We start from the raw sequence: 20,910 nt of genomic DNA on the forward strand, positions 1-20,910 counted from the left end.
CAGTCCATTTGGGAATGACGTCGGGCCGAAATTGTTCTCGAGTATATTCAAAAGTCAAAGGCACGATCTCGTGTTTATTTCGCAGGAAATTCCTAGCGATCTCAATATAAATATTTTATTAGTAAGTAGATAAAATGTGTGTGAATGCGAGTGTTGACCTTGCCGAAGGCGCTAAGGTGAAAACGCAATGCGTGGCCAAGCGGAAAAGTGTGGGTGATAGCGATCTCTCCACCGGTTAGTGGCCTTTAGCCGGGCCTTTCAATAAACTTGGCCAATTTATGCCGCTGTAAACTGTGCGTGCTTTTCACATTCCACTTCTGTAATAGGGGCGGGAAAAAGCGACGAGCTATCGCCCACTGACTTTTTGGGTCTTGATAAGATATAGACCCTATATTGGTTCAGCAGATTAAAGGCTTTTCTGGAATTGAATATCAAAGTCTTTCGATTGGCTCAATGTAAGCTTAATTGGTTATATTTGTCGATTGCAAACAATCGATTGACAGGCCGTTCAATTCAATAGTATTGCACTATTTATTTCAAAATATTTCTCTAAAAGCGCATATATTTGTGAGCAATGAATCCACCCCAATGTTTTAATTGCACATCAACTCGCTGGCAACAATTAACGATTTCGAAATCTATCGAAGCCACTCATCTTTCTCTGGCAATCGAAACAACACACTCTAATTGAATTCTTATGGCTGGGCGATAAGAATCTTGTTTCCAGTTGGAAGAACAGAAACAAGGAACAAAACACTGAGCAAACGAAAATCGAACTCAAACCTGTCGATGAACTCACTGCACTATGAATTGCGATGATGGAGATTCCAGAGGTGCTAAGTAGTTGGGGCTTAAAACGAGCTTTGAAACCCAAATAATCCAGAGATCAGTGATCTGTAGATACTTAGTTAGAGGTCTCAGATCGCGCAGGGCGAGACAAAGACAGCAGCTGTCTGGTCGTAAACAAATGGCATCCACTGAGCGTATCTGCGAGATACAAAATATTGGGGGAAAACGAAAAGGAAAACGAAAGCGATTCTCGTAAGTGCAGAACGCAAGAACAACAAAATATTCAGTTGTGTGAACTATGTCAGCCCAGTTTACATCATTCTCCAGCATTTCCATCTGCTGTCGTAACTCGAGATACTTTTGCGTGGGGAAGGGGAAGGAAGTTACCCACCCCCTTCCCCCACTCGTGAGAATGCACTTGGCTTCGATTGCTTGAAATATGTGAAAAATGTCATAATTTTAATAGATTAAGTGGGCACATTTTAATTGCTTTTGCTGCCTGTTTTGTTATGTTCGTTTGGCTATTTCGGGCATTTCCCTCCAGAAAAACACAGAAATACCGAATTAATTTCCATCTCAACACCCACGATTTTAATCCGTTCGGGGCCCCGAGGCGAAAATTAATGGGGCTAACCAAAATTCTATGCTCTGCCAGATCTGGGCAAATATGTCATATATTCGAATGTCTTGTCCGTTGATAATTAGTTCCATAATTAGTGGAAATGCTAATGAAATTGAAATGTTTTGCGAGCAACGCGCCGAAAAGATTTGCCAAGAGTTAGTGGAATCTTAAGGCGAGTGACACGGATCCATAAATCTTGGCCAGCTTATTATATTATATTATTTTTTTAGCTAACTGCTTCTGGCATTCCTGCCTTATCGTTTATCTTAGTGCTAGATATCTCATCATGTTTGTCAACTTTTTTGCTGCAGACTGTTCTTGCACTCGAAGTAAACAATTTCCCACGCTCCAACTTGCCACTAACACGATTCCACTGATTTTTCATCAACTTTTTCCCGCCGTTAAACACTTTTCGTTGCCTTTTGTTTTGATTTGGCTTTGTTTCTTATATATTCTATCGCGTTATCTGTGCACTTTTGCCTGCACCTTTGGCAGTGTGTTGTCACATATTCTATATATTAATCCCAGAGATCGTAGGACGCCGTTGGGAGACCGCAATCGAGAGACTCCGACACACACGCGCTGCGCTCGCGATTCAGTAAAAGCGTCGCAATCGACTGAAATCCAAAGGGGGGACCCGATGCTTGGGTTCCAATAGACGAGCGCTCCGACTCTCGCGGCTGCTCTTGGAGAGCGTGGGAGCAAGAGAGCGCGGTGTTTGAGAGCTGGTAAACAAACTGCACTGTGAAAAATCTTCTTAGATGTACGGATATATTGTATATTCATAACATTAGCTTAGCTTCTAAATAGAGGCTATGTCTAAAGTAACAAGGAATGTTTAAAAAGTATCACCGGTTATAGGTTGTTGTTTCTGAGTAACTATTAATGTTATTCTCAGTGCCAAGAGAGCCAGTTAAAAGAGAGAAAGAGCATCATTATGCCCCACCACGTCGCTTTTCACTTGGAGTGGCTTTTCATTTTGGCTTGCGGCCTGCGGCTGAGCATTTCGACCGCAAGTGGGAGGCACAGCGAAAGGAAAGCAGAGCGGACGAAAATATTGTCGCCCGATTGGAGCTTTCCTTTGGGTGTGTGAACAGTGGGCCAGCTGCCAAGAAAAGCCACCCCTTCGTTGCTGACGAACAAAAAAACAAACAAAAACGTGAGTCAAAGGCAACCAATATCAAAACATTTTTGGGCTTTCATTTCAAAGCCACTATCTTAAATTGTACAGACAATACGAAACCACAAGCTTAAATGTTTCATTAAATGACAGTCGAAATGGGTGAAAACAAAATACTTCTGTGGGAAATGCTCATTACTTAACATATGCTTAGGCTTTACAAGTGTTTATCGACAAACAAGAGTCATAAAACATAGAAGATAAATAAGATACTTTCATGATCATGAAAACGGTGATATACATTGATCGATCACAGAAAAGGAAGAAATGTGATTTACAAAACGTTTGAACCTTTCGTCCCACTGTGCGCACCTTTCCCCGTAACCATAAGCGATCATTGCTCTGCAGTTGGAGTGCTCCCCTCGGCGGAAAACGCCATCGACGCTCAATGCCCAGACAGACCTAACCGATCTCGACAGATCATCCGGCATTGCTGTTACAGTGCGCACACGCAACACGAACAGAAGACATTGCGTGTCGAGTGGGCGCTGAAGTGGGCGCGCACTCACTAATGGCTGCAAAGCAAGATTGATGCAACTGAGTTGCTGGAGAAGATCGAGATGAAGTTGGAGCTGAAGCCTCTACTTCCTGTGCGATCTGATTGACAATTAAAGTAAAGCTTCGAGGGCAGAATATTTATGCTGAGATGTAAAGATCTCAAACGAATTTCAGTATTATTGTTTTAAAAACATTCGCTCCCATCTAAAAAGTGATTTGAGATATTATTTGTTATTTAACTTGATTTTGCGAAAGTTCTTTATGAAAGTTTCTTAAGAATTTTAGTGTGGTCTTAGACCACTGTGCGTAGGTGTAGTGCAAGTCAGCTGGAATTCTTCATAAGTGTTAGTGACCTGGCCTTTAGTCATTTCTTAGGAATGTCTGGACACGAAGACTTGGCTGCAGATTTCGTTTTGCTTTACTTTTACATTTTTATCAGAAGACATTCCGTAAACAGCGAAGAATTGTGTCATAAAGAAAATAAAGTAAGACAACACAACTTTTATTTCGCTGATGGAGACTAAAAGAGCACTAAAAAGAGCAGCGAAGAAAGCAAATACAGCCCGGCTGATTAAGCTGACTCTCTCAGATCAAATCATTCACATGAGTACAAGGGTTTCGAACTTCAAACAACCACACCCTCCTTGCTTTCCAGAATTGTAAATGATCTCACACTGGAAGTGCTGAGCGCGATGCTTTTATGTTCGACTCCAGGAATTAGGATTAATCATAAATGTGCAAGGAATGCAACAATCGGGCCACAGCTATCACAATAGCCACTTCCCGAGTTAAAAGCTCATTCATTTATTTGTGCATTTTGCACATATCTATGTACACATGTAGGTGTGGACCTATGTACAAATGAATGGGTTCAAAGATAAGACGAGCACTTGAAATACACCATCAAGAATTTTAAGGCACGTAACACAGCCATTTTTAATCGTGATTAATGCTTGTATGCTAACGATAAGAGTTTCGAAAACAGTAAATATTGGTTATCAAGAAATATGCAAAAATAAATATTTTTGTATATTGGGAAATATATTAAGCAAATAACATCCGTTTTAGGTTCAGTCAATGACTGTAGATCACTAACAACTTTTTTACTTAATAAGAGTTTTTTAAAATGGAAGTGAATAACGGATTAGTAACTTAAAAGACACACAGAACACACGTTGCCATTCAACACGTGAGGTACGTTTTAGCCACTTCTCACTGTAAGCGAAAATAATTCAAGCGTAAGATTTTCGACTTCCTGTGTCGCCACCTGGCGGCCAACGTCAGAATCCTCAGCTGCATGTTAATTAACTCCAATTAGCGACTGACCTTGAAGTCGCAGCATTATCTTTGTGGCTTTTGCCTACGTCACACGGTTTATGCTGCGGAATGCTCCGCTTGAGCAAGTCACTTTTCCCCGAGGAAAAGTGGACCACCACTTACCCAAATCGTCCATGGCGATGAGTTCTTGTTGTTGTTTTTCCGCCCTGTGTGCGTTAGTGTGCGTGTGGTTTTCCGCTCTTGTCCAAGTGGAATGCTCAGTTTTCTTGATTTATTTGGCACAAGCACACGCGTTTTTTAATTGATGCTGATTGGAAGCGAAGAGCGAAAAGTCCACGCAAACACTTTATTTTCCTGTTCACCCGCAACTGAAAAGCGCGGAGTTGGCCGGAGAATAATTTTAAGCTGTTGCCAGCGACCGAATGGCGAGTATCGGTGGATTTCGCCGCGAGTTGGAGACGAGTTTTATATATGAATCACTTTAATTTTGGAGCGGCGGCGGTCATAAACAATACAAAAAAAAACATTGGAGCACGTACACGGACGCAGGCACACACACAAACACAAGCGCACGCTCGCTCAACTGGAGAGAGCGAACAGCTGATTGGCTATCGATAGCAGTTGGAACTATCGCACCGAACGAGAAGGAAATCCAGTGGTAAACTTAACTAAAATACTCATCAACTTACCGCTGTAGATAATACCAAAAAACGGTTTAAAACTAACTGTTGGAAAGTGGGTAGGTGTTCCAACTGGAATTCTCGTTAGTGAGCGGCATTCAAATCGTATACAAATCATATTACCTTGTGTTCTGTGAAACATAAACATTCACCCACAGCTGTTCCCATGAAAAAGTACGAACAGAACAGAATAATTTCAACGCTACAGTGTTTCCATGTTAAAGTAACGGGGATGAGAAATTATTACATGTGTAAACTGTTTAATAACTATTTGTATTTGTACTGTTACACTTAGGACTTAATCTTTATATTTTATAATATATTGGCTTTATCATCTAAGATGAACTTATATCCTCAAATAACTTTTGTCCCACTTTAAAATCAACCGAAAATATCGCATATCAATGGTAGTCACGTCTTTCTGTCTATAAAGTGTCTTTTATCTGTGGTAAACAATGATTAGTTAACAATCTGCAATATATCTCGCATTTTCAGTCTGTGTAGAGATTAGGCCGATCTAGACGTTAATGAGAAATGGAAAAGCGAAGTGGAACGCCGATAAGTAGCCAAAAGGTTCGAAAACTCAGCGATGTGGACATGACGGAGGTGCAGCTGAACAATTTGGAGGACCCCGGCGCCAAGGAGACGGTGGAAATAGGTAGCTTCCAGGGCAATGACCAGAGCAATCCGGTGCAGCAAACGAAATGGTTCAGATCCAGGCTCTTCCTCATATCCGTGGTTTTCTCGGCCCTCCTGATAACCGCCATGTGCATTGGCTTCGTGGTGCACTACGGCATGTCCGGCGATGTGGGCGACATGGAGACGGTGAGCTACTGGCCCGTAGATCTGCCCAAGGAGCAGCAGGAGTGGTACGATCAGGGAATCGATGAGCTCCAGAAGGCCGTTTCCAGGCAGTTCAATCGCCGGCGAGCCAAGAACGTGATCCTGTTCGTGGGCGATGGAATGGGTCCGAACACGGTGACAGCCGCTCGGATACTCGGAGTCAAGGAGGAGGGACTCCTGCGTTGGGAGAAGTTTCCGGACATGGGACTGCTGAAGACCTACTGTGCCGACAAGCAAGTACCGGACTCGTTCTCCACGGCCACAGCTCTCTTTGGCGGAGTGAAGGTGAACTACGAAACGGGAGGAGTCGATGCGAATGTACCGCTGGGAAACTGCACCGCATCCCTGAAGGAGGACCACCACGTTCAGACGATCCTCAAGTGGGCCCAGGTGGACGGAATGCGAACGGGTTTCGTAACCACGACCCGGGTGACGCATGCCACTCCGGCTGCCCTCTACGCCCACGTGCCGGACCGCCGATGGGAGTGTGAGAGCGGAATGCCAGCCGAGGCTCAGGGTCAGGAATGTATGGACATAGCTCGCCAGCTGATCGAACAGCCGACGGGTCAGAGCATAAACGTAATCATGGGCGGTGGTCGTCAGATGCTGGTCTCAGATGTAACCGGTTCAGCAGGCGATCCCCTGGACACTTGGGCCGGCCAGTCGAAGGATGGACGAGATCTCATCCGGGATTGGAGGCTAAAGAAAGAGGATGAGGGCGTGTCACATGCTGTTGTGCAAAACAACCGTGAACTGTGGAATCTCAATGGCCAGGATGTTGACTTCCTACTTGGTATTTTCGCCAATGGACACCTAATGTACGACTACGAACGGGATCGCAGTGACGCCGGCATGCCCTCGCTGTCCAATATGACCCTCAAGGCGCTGGATGTCCTGGGAAACAGTGATAAGGGGTTTCTGCTCGTGGTGGAAGCCGGTCTAATCGACCAAGCCCATCACAGGGGAAACGCTCGGAAGGCGCTGAGTGAGGTACTCGAACTAAACGCAGCCGTTGAGTCCACACTTTCCTTCCTCAAGTCAACGGACCGCCTGGACGAAACCCTGGTCATTGTGACCGCCGATCACTCACACAGTCTGACCATCAATGGTCATCCCGATCGGGGATCCAGTATACTCGGCTTGGCGGGAAACTCGAAGACAGAAGGGACACCGTACACCACACTGACCTATGGCACCAGCTATCAGGGATTCCAGGTGGATCCCCAAACGCAGAACCGCAGGGATCCAACTGCTGACGATATTACCGCCTGGGAGTACACCCAGCAGGCAGCAATCAACACGGACGAGAATCTGCACGGTGGCTCGGATGTAACGATTCACGCGGATGGCGCCATGTCCTACTTGTTCCACGGCGTCCACGAGCAGAGCTATGTGGCGCACGCCATTTCGTACGCCCTGAGGATCGGGCGATTCCGGGATAGCTCCATTGCCGAAACTCTGGCCGAGCTGACGCCCATTTAGAGAAGCGTAGCCTACAAAATACTTTGATATATGTAGTTATAAGGAAATTGTTCTTGCCAAGCTTACAAATTAGATTTAAGTCGAAGATTGGGTCACCGAAGTGGGGTTTGAGTTAACTGATACCATTGAAGGGTTTTACCGAATGAGAATGATCGTTGAATAAACTTTAATTTGAAGAGAACACATTCCTCATTTACTTAGCTATCTTTGTTCTTTATCTTTATTACAATCCCATTATCTTGACAACCAGAATTAGAATTACCCTAGTAGCTAACTCAAACCGATGTTTAAGGCAAAGTGCCTGCACAAATAAATGTGATTACTACTATTCATTAAACATTGTGTTTTTTTAGTGAAAAATGGACTTGCTGCAACTGAACGACGATTGTTTGGATATTATATTTGGCTATTTGAGTTTAGAGGACCTAGCGCCGCTGTACGATGAAATTCCCTGTTTTGGAGGCGCCATCGAGAGACAACTGCATCGATTCAGGGACTTGAGGTTCAGCATGAGGCAGCCGCCTGCTCTCCAGGAAGATTTCCTGACTAAGCTGGGCGGCCAGCTGAACAGCCTGCACATCAACGTGGGCTACTCCACCAAGGACGAGGCCGTACTCCGGTACCTGAGGCCACTGTGCCAAGGGGCCGCCGAGAGCCGCAGGATTAGGGCTCTGAAGTTGGACCATGCCAAGTGGTCGGCGGAGATAGTGGGCACTGTGGGCCAGGTGGTTCCATCGCTGCTATTTCTGGACATGCGTCACTGCGATGTGCGAGACTACCAGATAGCACAGCTCTTGCAATCGGCAGATAAGCTGAAGGCGCTCGCTCTACTCCACATTGACAATCAGACGGGTGATTCCTATCTGCAGCCGCACGTACTCAACAGATTGCCATCCCTGAAGCTCATCCACCTAACCACCTTAGGCTCCATGGGCTTTTCCCCCGAGAATCTGACCCGGCTGTGCCCGAACCTGAGCTTCCTCGTCAGTGACCTGATCAAAGGAGATTTCAAGATATATGGCCCGCCTGCCTACATACAGAACTACTATAAGTGCTATAATGAGTACTTCAAGAACGCATGAGCTCATGTGGCGCATTTTGCAGAGATCTCAGTGGAATTGGATTTTATATTTAATATGAACTCACTCCTTTTGTAAATATTTTTGTCTTTTACTATGCAAGAGATTGCGAATGCATTTAAAATATACACTCAAACAAATTTACAATCAAAAAGCTCTTCTTTTCTACAGAATACACTTTCTCGTTTGCCATAATTTCAGTTTATAATTCTTGCTTGCAATTTGATTTAAATTTTAAATTTCCGTTAGAGGGAATACTGCTTGGTTTAACTGCTTGCTTCCGCACCGACTAACTGGGTAGCATACTTTGCACAATGCAAACGTACCACATAAATATGATAGCAGGATAATTAAATAATACAGAGTTGTTCGTTTTGTTAGCATTTAAATAAATAAATTTTGCTTACGATATTTGACAGTTGGTTTCCAAGTGTAAAAGCGGTATTTTTCGAACCGCTTTAAGTTTGGTATTTTCCACATCGCACACTGCGATAGTATCGCTGCCAAATATTTATAGCCGGCATGAAATTCAGAAATAAAAAACTGGTGAAATAGTGAGCTTATAAATATAAATAGCTAAAAAAGCGATTGGCTGGCAAAAAAAAAACGACCGGAGAGTCAGGATGGTGGTGCGTCCGTACAACGATGAGCTCAAGTACCTGGAGAAGGTGAGCGACCACTGCTGGCGCATCAAGAAGGGCTTCCAGCCGAACATGAATGTGGAGGGGTGCTTCTATGTGAACAGCCGGCTGGAGCGCCTGATGCTGGAGGAGCTGAAGAACTCCTGTCGCCCGGGCGCAGTGGGTGGCTTCCTACCCGGCGTCAAGCAGATAGCCAATGTGGCCGCGTTGCCGGGCATCGTGGGCAGGTCCATTGGACTGCCCGACATTCATTCCGGCTACGGATTCGCCATCGGGAACATGGCTGCTTTCGACATGAACGATCCGCTGTCCGTTGTGAGTCCCGGCGGCGTGGGCTTCGACATCAACTGTGGCGTGCGTCTGCTGCGCACGAATCTGTACGAGAAGGATGTGCAGCCCGTGAAGGAGCAACTGGCGCAGTCTCTGTTCGATCACATACCCGTGGGTGTGGGCTCCAAGGGCATCATTCCCATGAATGCCCGCGATCTGGAGGAGGCCCTCGAAATGGGCATGGACTGGTCGCTCCGCGAGGGCTACGTGTGGGCGGAGGACAAGGAGCATTGCGAGGAGTACGGTCGCATGCTGAACGCCGATCCCGCCAAGGTGAGCATGCGGGCCAAGAAGCGAGGGCTGCCCCAGCTGGGCACCCTGGGTGCGGGCAATCACTACGCCGAGATCCAGGTAGTGGACGAAATCTACGACAAGTGGAGCGCCTCCAAGATGGGCATCGAGGAGAAGGGCCAGGTCGTGGTGATGATTCACTCGGGCAGCCGTGGCTTCGGCCACCAGGTCGCTACCGACGCCCTGGTCCAGATGGAGAAGGCCATGAAGCGGGACAAGATCGAGACCAATGACCGGCAGCTGGCCTGCGCCAGGATCAATTCGGTGGAGGGACAGGACTACTTGAAGGCCATGGCGGCGGCTGCGAACTTTGCCTGGGTCAATCGCAGCTCCATGACATTCCTCACCCGCCAGGCGTTTGCCAAGATGTTCAACACCACTCCCGATGATCTCGACATGCACGTTATCTATGACGTTTCGCACAATATTGCCAAGGTGGAGAACCACATGGTAGACGGCAAGGAGCGGAAGCTGTTGGTTCACCGCAAGGGCTCCACGCGCGCCTTCCCGCCACACCATCCCCTGATCCCAGTGGACTATCAGCTTACCGGGCAGCCTGTCCTCGTCGGTGGAACCATGGGTACTTGCAGTTACGTGCTGACCGGAACGGAGCAGGGCATGCAGGAGACGTTCGGTAGCACCTGTCACGGAGCGGTGAGTACCCAAATCCCGTTTCTTCCTGTTCGCCAGACTCACAACTTCTTGAATTTTTAGGGTCGTGCCCTATCTCGCGCCAAATCCCGGCGCAATCTGGACTACAAGGATGTGCTGGACAAGCTGGACCAGTTGGGCATCGCCATACGCGTGGCCTCGCCCAAGCTGGTCATGGAGGAGGCACCCGAATCTTACAAGGACGTGACCGATGTGGTCGACACCTGCCACGCAGCTGGCATCAGCAAAAAGTGCATCAAGATGCGCCCAATTGCTGTGATCAAGGGCTAAGTCTAATTTATTATTGTGATTAAGTCAATAAACATTTATAATAACGAATTAAAAATTTTATAGAATTTGTTAAGAGATTTTCGATTTTATTCAAAGTTAACAGCTATGTAGTAACGCTGTTAAGCAAACTGTGGTCACCCTACACTAACGCTCTGTTAACGACGAGCTTAGCATAATGTTAGGCCAAAGGCCCGGTCTGTTAGTTGTCAGCTGACTGCCAATCCAATTGGACCTGCTGCACGGCGCGAATTTCGATTGAGCTGCCCATTTCGATTTATTTAAACAAAAAAAACGAATTATATTCGTTGTTAACAACACGCCGTGTGTGCATTTCTGTATGTGCGCCTGCTAATCGCTCGGGAATCGTGAGTGCAATTAAGTCGAAGACTCACTGCGGCCGGCAGTCATCCAAGCTGCGCAGTAGGAAAAGGCCGAAGAAATCTAGCCACTGCTGTTGCCGGGCTTAACTGCAAGAACAAACAAACGCAGGCACCATGACGAACATGCGGCCGCCGCAGAAGTCCAAGCTGCTGAAGGTCGTCATACTGGGCGACGGGGGCGTGGGCAAGTCCGCCCTGCTCACCCGCTTCGTCGCCAACCGCTACGAGGAGAACAATTTCCACACCATCGGCGTGGAGTTCATGAACAAGGACATAGTCGTCGACGGGGAGCGCTACACTCTGCAGGTGAAGACTATGACTATGACTGTTATGCAATCGAACTACTGGCCGAGTAATAGTATCACCGATATTGCGGCAAGGCCGTAGAACTTTTGCAATTCTTTTGGTGAATGCAACAGTTGGCCAAGCGTATTTCCTTCATGTGTATTCCACTTAAGCCCCCACCTGATCTATTCCCCCTCGCCTGGTTGTGGGCTCCACTGCCCGATCCACCGGCATTTTGTTGATGCAAACACTCGAAAACTACACAACGATTAAGCCTTGTTTTCCATTCCCTTACATTCGCGGCACAGTGGAAGTTTAGTAGTTAAACAGGGTAAAAACAGAAGTGCTAACAACTTAAATCATCCAAACATTATTATTGACTATACAGTCATTTTTGAACTTTCTAAAACACTCGTATAATAGAGAAAAGTATTATTTTAGTGACAGTTTCTTGAGTCTTGCATTTGAAATTAAGAAAATGAATATGTGCAACCAATTAATCTCGTAGTTTCTTCCACTGTAGCTGTACCTACGTTATAGGGGTATCTGTTCCATCTGCCCCATGCCCACTCACACACACACACACACACATATGGGCATCAGATTTCTACTCAATTAGCGTTGAGAACGGAATGGCATTGCAGAAACAAAAAACTGAAATAATAACAATAATGACAGTTTCGCCATTCGGCAAACAAGTGAGAGACTTCGTTTCATCCGCCGACGCGGTTTCCCCGCTCAATCTCATCCGCATCGCAGTTATTTTCGATTTTATTCGGGCTGTTGTCTTCGAAAGTATCGAACTAAATGATTTTCACAGTTCGCCAAGCTCGGAAAACTCATGAATATGCAGCGCGTCTCAGTGAGTAAGCAAAATGCAGCCAAGGTGTCGCAAATCGGAATAATGATTCTAATTGAACCAGCAGATACATTATATAGTAGGAAGTGGAACGTGGACTGATATACATATGACTAATCCCGCGGGAATCTCGCATAGTTTGCTGGACTCCAAGCTGTTAGTTCTGGTTCACAGTTCGCTGGGCCGAGGAAGAACTTGGCCAAAAGCGGATTTCCCAGTGCTGCAAAAAAGCCTGGAATCACTGGGGTGTTTTTTGCACAACCTATATATGTATATGAATGGAGCCATTTAGTTACCATGGGCAGCACTCACACCCTAAACAGGTTATTCTACCCATGGGTTTTAGAGGCCAAAGGTGTTTACATTAGATATAGGAGTTTAAAATATCCATTGTTAGTGATAAAAGTATAACCTCGTGTTCGAAAGTATAAATAAAAGTTTTAAATAAATATTTAAAGTATGCATGCTACTTGTAACCTTTACGCGCTGACCAAATTCAGATTCAACGTACTATTTCCTGAGCAAATTGCTTATCACCACCTCGTTATCAGTTCAAAACTAAATATTTAATTAACACACAAGAAATGGCAGTAAACGTGTTGATCTATCATAAGTGAGTCAGGCATGCAAACACTCCATAGGTTTTCAAACCGCGAAAGTGTTTGTTTCTCAGTGAGTTTGCTTCCAATCGAATGCAAATTTCAATTGAGCGCTATTTGAATCGCCAATTCAATCAAACTTAATTGATGCATTGCCTTAATTGGAATTTCCCCAAACTAGATATGGGACACCGCTGGCCAGGAGCGATTCCGGGCTCTACGCACCCCGTTCTACAGGGGATCGGACATCTGCCTGCTCTGCTACGCACTCGACGACCGGGACAGCTTGAAGGGATTGGGTGTGTGGCGCAATGAGTTCCTTAACTACGCAGATGTGGACCAGGACAAGTTTCCATTCATTGTGGTGGGAAATAAGGTGAGCTATGCCTGCAGAACATTCATCTTGAGTTTAAAAGGTTTATTCTTTCCAATTCTAGAACGACATTCCAGCGCAGAAGCGACAGGTGAACTCCGACGCAGTGCAGCAGTGGTGCGCGGAGCAGAAGGTGGCCTGCCACATCGAGACGTCCTCGAAGGCGGCCACCAATGTGACGGATGCCTTCGTCCTTGGCCTTCGCCAGTGGCGGCACATGGAGTGCGTGGCCGAGGCGGAGCTGCGCCAGCACGGCGACACCATCGACCTCACCCGCCCCATTCGCCTGGTGCAGCGTCGCATCTGTTGCACGGGCGGAGGAGGCGGCGGCAGCAGTGGGCAGGACGCGGATGGCGATGATTCCGCCATGCAAAGTCCGGGCAAGAAAGTGTTCGGCCAGAAGCGCAACGCCAGCAAGGCGCCAGCCACCAATTATCGGCTATGAGCAGACAGACAGGAGCTGTCAGGGAACTTACGCTTAATTTAACCACTCACCCCGCCGGGTCGACCTTCAGATTCAACGCATTCCAGTCCGCAGAGGGGAAGGAGGCACAGATCAAAAAGCAACCACCCAATGTTGATGGCTGTAGAGTGGATTGCCTCGTTGTGGTTGATATTCTAAGGGAACTATGCTTCACAGCGAGCTAACTATGAGCTAGCTTCACTGTCGAAAATAGGATCTCCATTTTTACTAGCTATGCTATTAGAATATTGGATTCATATGCAGTAATACATCTCTCTAAGTTATTATTTTGTTATGTACCGTATCGAATATATGCGGTATGAATACTCTTAATGGTTAAACAATCGTATAAGGCTTTACCATAACCAAGTGTTTGGAGGAAAGCGAGCTTTAGGTGTCTAATATACTACTCATAAGGCAATCAGAATGTACTAACTACACTTTAGTCTGATATATTGCATAACTTGGGAGTGCCTTAAGTGTATTTATCTGATATGAACGCTGGGAACAAACGAATAAATATGAATACCGCACCTGTTTGTTTACAAAGTATGTTTATATTTCAACAATTGGTTTAATGTACAATAGTAAAATGATATAAATACGCTTACCCCGGATTAAAATAATATGCATGTAGGTATAACACTTCTTCTGGCTGCGATCGACACTCCGATCCTGGTTAAGACTAAGGCAAACTCTAGGCGCTACTCACTAACAGGACAAGCGTATGGTAGATCGAGTGCTTAACTATAACGCTCCACTTGGACTTAATGTGAAGACGTGTGGAAACGAGTGGAGTTGATTATCACGAGCAGCACCTGGCCGGTGGCCACAGATCACTTCTTCTTGTAGCCGTACGAGTTGATGGTGTCGAACTCGGTGTCGCACTTGAGCAGCAGCTGGTACCACTGGTCACTGTCGATGCGGCTGGCCTCCCGGAATCCTCCGTAGGCGGCTGGCAGGCACTTGGGCGACATGTACTTGTGCAGGGACTCGCGATCGGTGCCGTGGAAGATGATCCTGCTGCGCAGCTTCTCCTTGAGGAAGGGCTTGAACAGGGCGAAGACCACCTGGAAGATCTTCGGCTGGTTCACGATGTGAATGGCCTTGATCCGGAGCGGCACCGAGTCCTGCAGCCAGTCCACAATGCGCTTGGCGAACGGAGGCGTAAACTGCCACGTTTGCTGCAGACTGAGGCCATCCATGTCGAAGATCACAACTGCTCCGCAGATCTGCGTTTCCGGCTCCAGCATGGCCGCCTCCAGGAAGAGCACAGCTCCCTTGAACACCTCATCCAGGGTGACCTGCTTGTGCTTCCAGCGCTCTGTAAACGGGGATTACGAAAGATTAATTCAGTATTTGTTCAATAGAACCACTATGAAACTTCAAATGAGAGGTAAAGCCGCATCTTAACTGGAGTAAACTTTACTCGGAAGATAGAGATCTTTGCACTCAACAGCTAATATAGTGAAGTATCCTTCTTTCAGTGTACTTACTGCCCAGTTCGAGGACCAAAATGCGGCGACCCAGTTGATCTCGGTTGGGGAAGACGGTGAGGATGTTGTGCTTGAAGATGTTGGCCTCGTTCGATGGCTTCAGGTCGGTGTACACATCCGCGTGCTTCACCTTGAAGGCGTAGTACCGCTTAATCTGTTCCATATTCCGAACATATGCAATTAGTAACACGACCAAGCGGGCTGCCACACTAGACTCACCAGATCCCGGGCACTTTCCGGGTAATACTTGCAGGGCCGCAGGTATCTGATCAGCCACTCCTCGTTTCCCTTGGGGTACAGCAAGTCCGTCTCCGCTGGAAGCATATCGCTAATATTAATCGACTTCACCTCCAATAGTCTTAATTCTTAAAAGTCACTAAACCACTGACATTAAGCCGATCCAGCCATAAGGTGGAAATTAAAAAGCAATCGTAATTTGTAACTATTGTGCGAGTGTTATGCAACCAAATCCTCTCGAGGGCGCGCTGCTTTTAACCCCAACTTGTTATTAGTGACACGAAGTCGCCAACTAATGATATAGAACTATTCGTTCGAACCTGGTGTACAAATGGATTTGGAATTGAAACCCAGCGATCGGGTAAATTATTGGATGCAGACTAAGTAACTTAAGTCTTATTAACTCAAGTTTTAGATAGGTAGTTCAAGTACTTTAGAGAAAACTTAAATGTGATTATAACTGCATGCATGGTTGCAAGTGGGAATTATCAGCTTTTGGGGATTCCTCAGATATATATAATGAAAAGAGTTTAGTAAAATGCATATAATGACTTTCACGTGAGTTTTAATGACATGATTAACTCATGTAGTTAATGCATGATATTGATTTAAAGTAAAACTCCATGCTGAGCTAGCAGTAAGACCATTCCTGGTCATAACTCACCCTCTAGAAGACGGGCCAGCTCCTTGGCGGCCTCCTTCTGGCGCTCGGGCGTTTCGCGCAGCTCCTTGATGGCCACCTCCTTGCCCTGGGCAGTGGGCTCGCCCAACTCGAACTGGAGCGTGTAGTCGCCCACCTGGAGCGTGGGCAGTTGGTCGATGTCCGACAGCATGGTGGGTACTCCTGGAAGGGAAGCAGTTGGGGTTCGATTAGCGACAGCTTCTGTACTTTGGGCTGGGGCTGCGGGCTTCGCACTGAGCGCACTTGGAACTTCGTCCAACTAAATAACTTGAGCTAACTGACATCGGTTGCCAATTAGTTGCCATACTTGACAATTACTACTTACTCATTTTGCAATTGTTGCTGCTCTGGCCTAACTGAAATTATTCTGCGATTATATTAAGCTATCTGCTTTTTCTAAGCGGTTCGCCGCTGTCTGTTTTCAGTTTGCCAAAAGCAAAATTGTGCCCTCTATTTATAAGAAGAAAAAAGCGTAGAGATTTCAATTTATTAGCGAGACACAAGTGACTCGGAACCGGCTCAACTGCATCGAGTTTCTAGACTTCGCCGCGATGATCGGCTATACATATCCATACATGTATTTATTTATTTATTGATCACCTGGCCGACCTTCACCTTGACATTCGCAAATTGCTTAAAACGGAAGAAGAGCCCACAGATTCGCGAAGATAATGCAATTCTTCGAAGATCAGAAAATAACGTTAGGCGCCTTGAACTGAATTCTGGAGACACTTGACGCGCTCTACTTGAACGCAATTCCAGTTAGGCAGGTTTCAAATTGCGAGATGAGGAGCCAGGGTCTGCGAGCTCAAACAGTGGGGCAGTTGGATATCAGAAATTAGCACACTAGATTTCCCATCAAATCGGAAATTAGCGCAGTAGATTTCCCATCAAATCGAAAATTAACGCCACAAATTTCCCGTCTTGCTGCGCAGCTTTGAGTAGCTGGCTCGAAACAAAAGACTAGGAGATTAGCATCCGAAGCGCTGACATTGAAAATTGCTACCAATTTCGGCTAGATGGGCCAGGTGATATGCTTAAGGTATCGTCTGTTTTTGCATTCATGAATGATACACAAGAGTCTACTGAATCGCTAATGTTGTGTCTGGGAAAATACGAGATCTTAAATAGTACACACGGATCACAACACAACACAACACGACCGAAACGAGTTTGGCCCAAACTTAAAGGCTATAATGGTATAATGGCTAACAGTATTCCGCAAAGACGGCCCAAAAAACCAGCTGCGAGTGACGCGTGCAACGGAGCCGAAAGCCCAGATGAAACTGTTGCGGCCAAAAGCGCGAGTCGAGATTTTATGCCAGGCCAAGAATTAAAACTGGAATTGTGAGCGGAGCGCCAAGAGAGTGGGTGTCGTCGATGGAGGCGCCAGTGCTGCCAAGTGGGTTTGTTTCTCGACAGTAACTACTTCTGCTATAAGGGGGTCCCTTAACTATCGTACTTTAATGCAACAAAACATAAGTTATTTCAACTGAAACACATCTTTAAACATTTTCTTGCTTGGTTGCACTAGTGATGGTGCAAGACCATATAATGATATTATATGAAACAACTTGTGCACCCATTAAGTGATCAGCACCAGCTGAATCTGAACTTGAGCATGACATTCACGTGCCTCGCAAGAGCGAGGAGTCGCTAGATTGAGAGACTCATGGAGTTTGCCCAGGGAGAGCGAGTGAGCTTTACTGGGTCTGGGTGCATCGTCATTGGGAAATGATGCCACCGCCACCTCAAGCCGGTTTCAGTTTCGCTTTCAACTTGGACTTGCCTAATTTATTCGGGTTTTCTTCGGGTAATCGCCCACAGTACTACTGGGCTCTCGAAAATCCCTTGGCATAGGCATTTCCCATCGCGACCCTGAAGCCCCGTGCCCGTGCAAAGCCATCCGGTTTCAATGCTGCCCAGCTCCACGCCAATTAGTGCTTACACCTGTTCGGCGAACCTACACCTGGGGTCACCACAATAGCAATCGGTCAATTGAAGTTGGTGGGTCTCTGCGAAGGGTGGAGATCACAAACATTGGAAACTTGGAAGCATCTCCAAGTATTTATAGATCATATTTATAGATTTAGGATCATAAGTTCGCACCTTATGAATTCATATCATATTTCCCTACTTTCTCAGCCCCATGTGTAAAACCAGGCATATTTGGTATAATTAACACGTCCCAAAGCCGAGCACCCTCTGCGTTGTGGACAGCAAATGGTTCCCGCCCGGTTTTGGACAAATCGGTTCAATCGCACCATCGCACGTGCGAAGACTTCGGCCATTCATGGATATGGATTTACGTTGCGATGATACTCTCGATTTCATTACGGCCAGTTTCGGTCTTTTGGTCTATTTTTGTTGGCCATCTCGAAGCGGATGCTGACGAAAACTGGGTGGTACAAAGCTGCGAGTATGTGCTATGGAAAAAGCAACAAGCGAGTTGCATGAGTAATTCTAGGGTTACGACCCATTGCAATGTCAACCTTCGCCCTTCGGTTTTTTTGTTTTTGCAAGAAGCGGGTAAAAAACCCTGCATGAGAAACCTGCTTTTGAAGAACGTGACAATGGCGGTGCAAAAGCAAAAGTGCTTTGACCTTACTCAAGAGATGAAAAAAGTACAAGTCGGTGAGCATTACTGACATCGAACAAATGGATTGTTACATGAATTCTCGCTTGATGTCCAAACAATTTAGATGGTATATCAAAAGGCATTGCAAAAAGTGTTAATGTTTTTTAATTACTTATTTTTTGAATACCTTTTTCAATACTCTTTCTCGAACGAATCGTGACTTGCAATTACTAGCACAACTGTATATGCGACTAAAAAGTTTTTAACTGGTGTATAATTTATCTAGCAACTGTAGGCACGCGCATTATCATATGTACATACATACGTACATATATAGAAAATAATTCTATTCGAGGGGAGATAATTCTAAGGAAACGCATATAGTATTGCAATAAATATACGATTAATGGGGTTAGGCAGACTTCGCTATTGCTCACCAAGTGGGAATTCAGAGGGCAGGCACCTCATCGCAGATGCAGTGGTCAGCATTGTCATGGCGATGCAGATTAAACACACACAAGTTACATACAACTAAACCGGAATGCACATGCAAATGGCAGCGTGTGTAAATAAATTAATATTTCTTTATTCAGGCTGCTCGACTCGGGAGCATCGGTGGCTAAATGGGTCAATGTCGTCGGCGAGTTACTGAACTTTGTCTGAAATTCTCGAGCGACGCGACGAGTGCGAAAGGGAATGCATGCAACAGTAATGAGCAAAAGGCAATGCGAAAAACGCGGACGGACAGTGATGCCTCGCAAATAGCGGCCGAACGTGGCTACATGGTGATAGTGCTGGTGATCTGGCTAAGATATTTGAATAGTCACTAGGCCAACACGCTCAGAAATGCACTCTTATAAAACAGAAACACTCTACATATATATATGGGATCCAACAACTCACTCACCTTGCTTGAATTGAAAATCGGCTAATCCACAAATAGTTGGCTGGTACAGTGCAAATCCCTCGCAACTCCCTTTCGACTCCGATATGTGTACCTAGTGAGCTTGGGTCGCGTTTGAAGACTGAAAATACAAAGCTGCTTGTCAAATCGTTTTATAGCCGCCCCTTTTATGCACTGCGTGCATTGCACATATGTACGACAAAGTTATAGTTATCAAGATATATACATAGGTCGGTCGGAATAGTCGGGCACTCGTAAGGCCAGCGCGACTTAATAGGTCATTATAAGCGGCCGATTCGAGTTAAGAGCTCTGAAGATCACGTCGCCAATCGCCGAATGGGATCTTCTTTTTTTTTTGGCTTGTTTTGCAAAAGTTCACCTGAAAATGGTTCACTGAGCTCAGCATTAATTTTATGTTTTTTCATTTTTTTAGTACTCTTAAAGTGCCAAGACAAGTGTGGTATTTCTCACGGTGCAGCGCACTCAATCGATTTTCTACAGCAATTAACATTATTAAATATAATGTTTAAGAAGATACACTGAAAGTTAGTGAGTACTACAAAAATTCAAACACTTTAATCACTTTGTAAGCACTTTTTGAAAAGTTCTAGACTCAAGCATACGTGGGTAAAAACACCAAGATTCGATATAGTTCTATTTAAATATTCCATTATTAAACAAAATCAGTACAGTCAATCAGGAAGTCCACTTTTTGTAACTAACTATATATACTTTGTAACTTGTACTGTTTAGCACTTTCGAGAAATTCTCATCTGGCACTTGCGAAAAGTCCACTTCCTATATTTATTCTAGAATGTAAACCAAGGTATATTTTCATTCCTCGTCGCAAAATACGCGATTTTTAAAGTTAGGCTATCTGGCATTGGGGCACTTTCGCAATCGCGGCACAGATATATATTCTGTGCGTTTCGCACAGTGTATCGTGGTTGATCTTCTGATGGTTACGCGACTTGGATGCAATTAGACTTGAACTTTTGAACGCTCCGTACACGAGTAGTTTAAAGACTAATCGCCATCGCCACTGTGACTGAGTGAAAAACGAGTTTTAAATCCCTCTTACGGATCGTAAGTGTAGTTATTACTTTGGCTATCGCTCCTCTCGTTCGACACAACAGTAACCGTGCTTTTCTGCCGGACAGTAGCTATGTACCTTCTTTCGACTGGCGTGTCCGCGTTCCACGATCAAGTGATCAACTGACTGACGGGGGCTGTGGGTAATGCGAGCTCATTTGCTTTTAGTTTCAAGCACGAGCAATTAATTAAGTATTTCACTGCTCGCCGTTTCCAAATGTATTTCCATGCCATTTCTTGCGCTAGCCTGAGCCCATTCTGCGTGTCGGACCGCCATTCCGCCATTCCGCCATTCAGCCATTCGGTC

General features: G+C 45.6%; 5 protein-coding genes across 10 annotated transcripts; 4 read left to right on the forward strand and 1 right to left on the reverse strand.

Moving 5' to 3' along the window:
- The first annotated feature begins 2,482 nt into the window (after positions 1-2,482).
- On the forward strand, positions 2,483-7,553 carry LOC117135275 (alkaline phosphatase). 3 transcript variants are annotated; one of them, XM_033295439.1, is made up of 2 exons: positions 2,483-2,570; positions 5,543-7,553. In XM_033295439.1, exon 2 carries the CDS (start codon positions 5,582-5,584, stop codon positions 7,370-7,372), a length of 1,791 nt encoding a protein of 596 aa, XP_033151330.1. In that variant the 5' UTR covers positions 2,483-2,570; positions 5,543-5,581; the 3' UTR covers positions 7,373-7,553. The 3 variants fall into 3 exon arrangements, with proteins under 3 accessions (XP_033151330.1, XP_033151328.1, XP_033151329.1); XM_033295437.1 differs by lacking the exon at positions 2,483-2,570 and adding an exon at positions 4,936-5,025; XM_033295438.1 differs by lacking the exon at positions 2,483-2,570 and adding an exon at positions 5,043-5,106.
- Positions 2,491-8,578, forward strand: LOC117135277. Of its 2 annotated transcripts, none has more exons than XM_033295445.1 (2): positions 2,491-2,570; positions 7,726-8,578. In XM_033295445.1, exon 2 carries the CDS (start codon positions 7,732-7,734, stop codon positions 8,452-8,454), a length of 723 nt encoding a protein of 240 aa, XP_033151336.1. In that variant the 5' UTR covers positions 2,491-2,570; positions 7,726-7,731; the 3' UTR covers positions 8,455-8,578. The 2 variants fall into 2 exon arrangements, with proteins under 2 accessions (XP_033151336.1, XP_033151335.1); XM_033295444.1 differs by lacking the exon at positions 2,491-2,570 and adding an exon at positions 4,937-5,025.
- A 368-nt stretch (positions 8,579-8,946) lies between these two features.
- On the forward strand, positions 8,947-10,728 carry LOC117147450 (tRNA-splicing ligase RtcB homolog). Its single transcript, XM_033314337.1, has 2 exons — positions 8,947-10,367; positions 10,428-10,728. The coding sequence occupies exons 1-2, from the start codon at positions 9,075-9,077 to the stop codon at positions 10,653-10,655; spliced, it is 1,521 nt and encodes a 506-aa protein (XP_033170228.1). The 5' UTR covers positions 8,947-9,074; the 3' UTR covers positions 10,656-10,728.
- A 126-nt stretch (positions 10,729-10,854) lies between these two features.
- Positions 10,855-14,059, forward strand: LOC117147488 (ras-related protein Rab-9B). The gene is made up of 3 exons (XM_033314389.1): positions 10,855-11,341; positions 12,960-13,154; positions 13,216-14,059. The coding sequence occupies exons 1-3, from the start codon at positions 11,150-11,152 to the stop codon at positions 13,594-13,596; spliced, it is 768 nt and encodes a 255-aa protein (XP_033170280.1). The 5' UTR covers positions 10,855-11,149; the 3' UTR covers positions 13,597-14,059.
- A 92-nt stretch (positions 14,060-14,151) lies between these two features.
- On the reverse strand, positions 14,152-19,620 carry LOC117147467 (alpha-tocopherol transfer protein-like). 3 transcript variants are annotated; one of them, XM_033314369.1, is made up of 6 exons: positions 17,243-17,334; positions 16,355-16,479; positions 16,012-16,191; positions 15,330-15,424; positions 15,111-15,264; positions 14,152-14,938 (listed from the first exon to the last, which is right to left on the reverse strand). In XM_033314369.1, the coding sequence occupies exons 2-6, from the start codon at positions 16,356-16,358 to the stop codon at positions 14,451-14,453; spliced, it is 921 nt and encodes a 306-aa protein (XP_033170260.1). In that variant the 5' UTR covers positions 16,359-16,479; positions 17,243-17,334; the 3' UTR covers positions 14,152-14,450. The 3 variants fall into 3 exon arrangements, with proteins under 3 accessions (XP_033170260.1, XP_033170269.1, XP_033170252.1); XM_033314378.1 differs by lacking the exons at positions 16,355-16,479; positions 17,243-17,334 and adding an exon at positions 19,515-19,620; XM_033314361.1 differs by lacking the exons at positions 16,355-16,479; positions 17,243-17,334 and adding an exon at positions 19,045-19,235.
- Positions 19,621-20,910: the final 1,290 nt, after the last annotated feature.

Source organism: Drosophila mauritiana, chromosome 2L (assembly GCF_004382145.1).
Source record: "Drosophila mauritiana strain mau12 chromosome 2L, ASM438214v1, whole genome shotgun sequence".
Lineage (NCBI taxonomy): Eukaryota > Metazoa > Arthropoda > Insecta > Diptera > Drosophilidae > Drosophila > Drosophila mauritiana.

Excerpts from the sequence above, each read along its gene's own strand:
- LOC117135275 (XM_033295439.1), top strand. The coding sequence starts at position 5,582 with ATGGAAAAGCGAAGTGGAACGCCGATAAGTAGCCAAAAGGTTCGAAAA.
- LOC117135277 (XM_033295445.1), top strand. The coding sequence starts at position 7,732 with ATGGACTTGCTGCAACTGAACGACGATTGTTTGGATATTATATTTGGC.
- LOC117147467 (XM_033314361.1), bottom strand. The coding sequence starts at position 19,102 with ATGACAATGCTGACCACTGCATCTGCGATGAGGTGCCTGCCCTCTGAA. Across the intron at positions 16,192-19,044 it reads GCCCTCTGAATTCCCACTTG|GAGTACCCACCATGCTGTCG; the intron begins GTGAGCAATAGC and ends CTTCCCTTCCAG. Across the intron at positions 14,939-15,110 it reads TTTGGTCCTCGAACTGGGCA|AGCGCTGGAAGCACAAGCAG; the intron begins GTAAGTACACTG and ends CCCCGTTTACAG.
- LOC117147450 (XM_033314337.1), top strand. The coding sequence starts at position 9,075 with ATGGTGGTGCGTCCGTACAACGATGAGCTCAAGTACCTGGAGAAGGTG. Across the intron at positions 10,368-10,427 it reads GTAGCACCTGTCACGGAGCG|GGTCGTGCCCTATCTCGCGC; the intron begins GTGAGTACCCAA and ends TTGAATTTTTAG.
- LOC117147488 (XM_033314389.1), top strand. The coding sequence starts at position 11,150 with ATGACGAACATGCGGCCGCCGCAGAAGTCCAAGCTGCTGAAGGTCGTC. Across the intron at positions 11,342-12,959 it reads GGGAGCGCTACACTCTGCAG|ATATGGGACACCGCTGGCCA; the intron begins GTGAAGACTATG and ends TCCCCAAACTAG. Across the intron at positions 13,155-13,215 it reads TCATTGTGGTGGGAAATAAG|AACGACATTCCAGCGCAGAA; the intron begins GTGAGCTATGCC and ends TTCCAATTCTAG.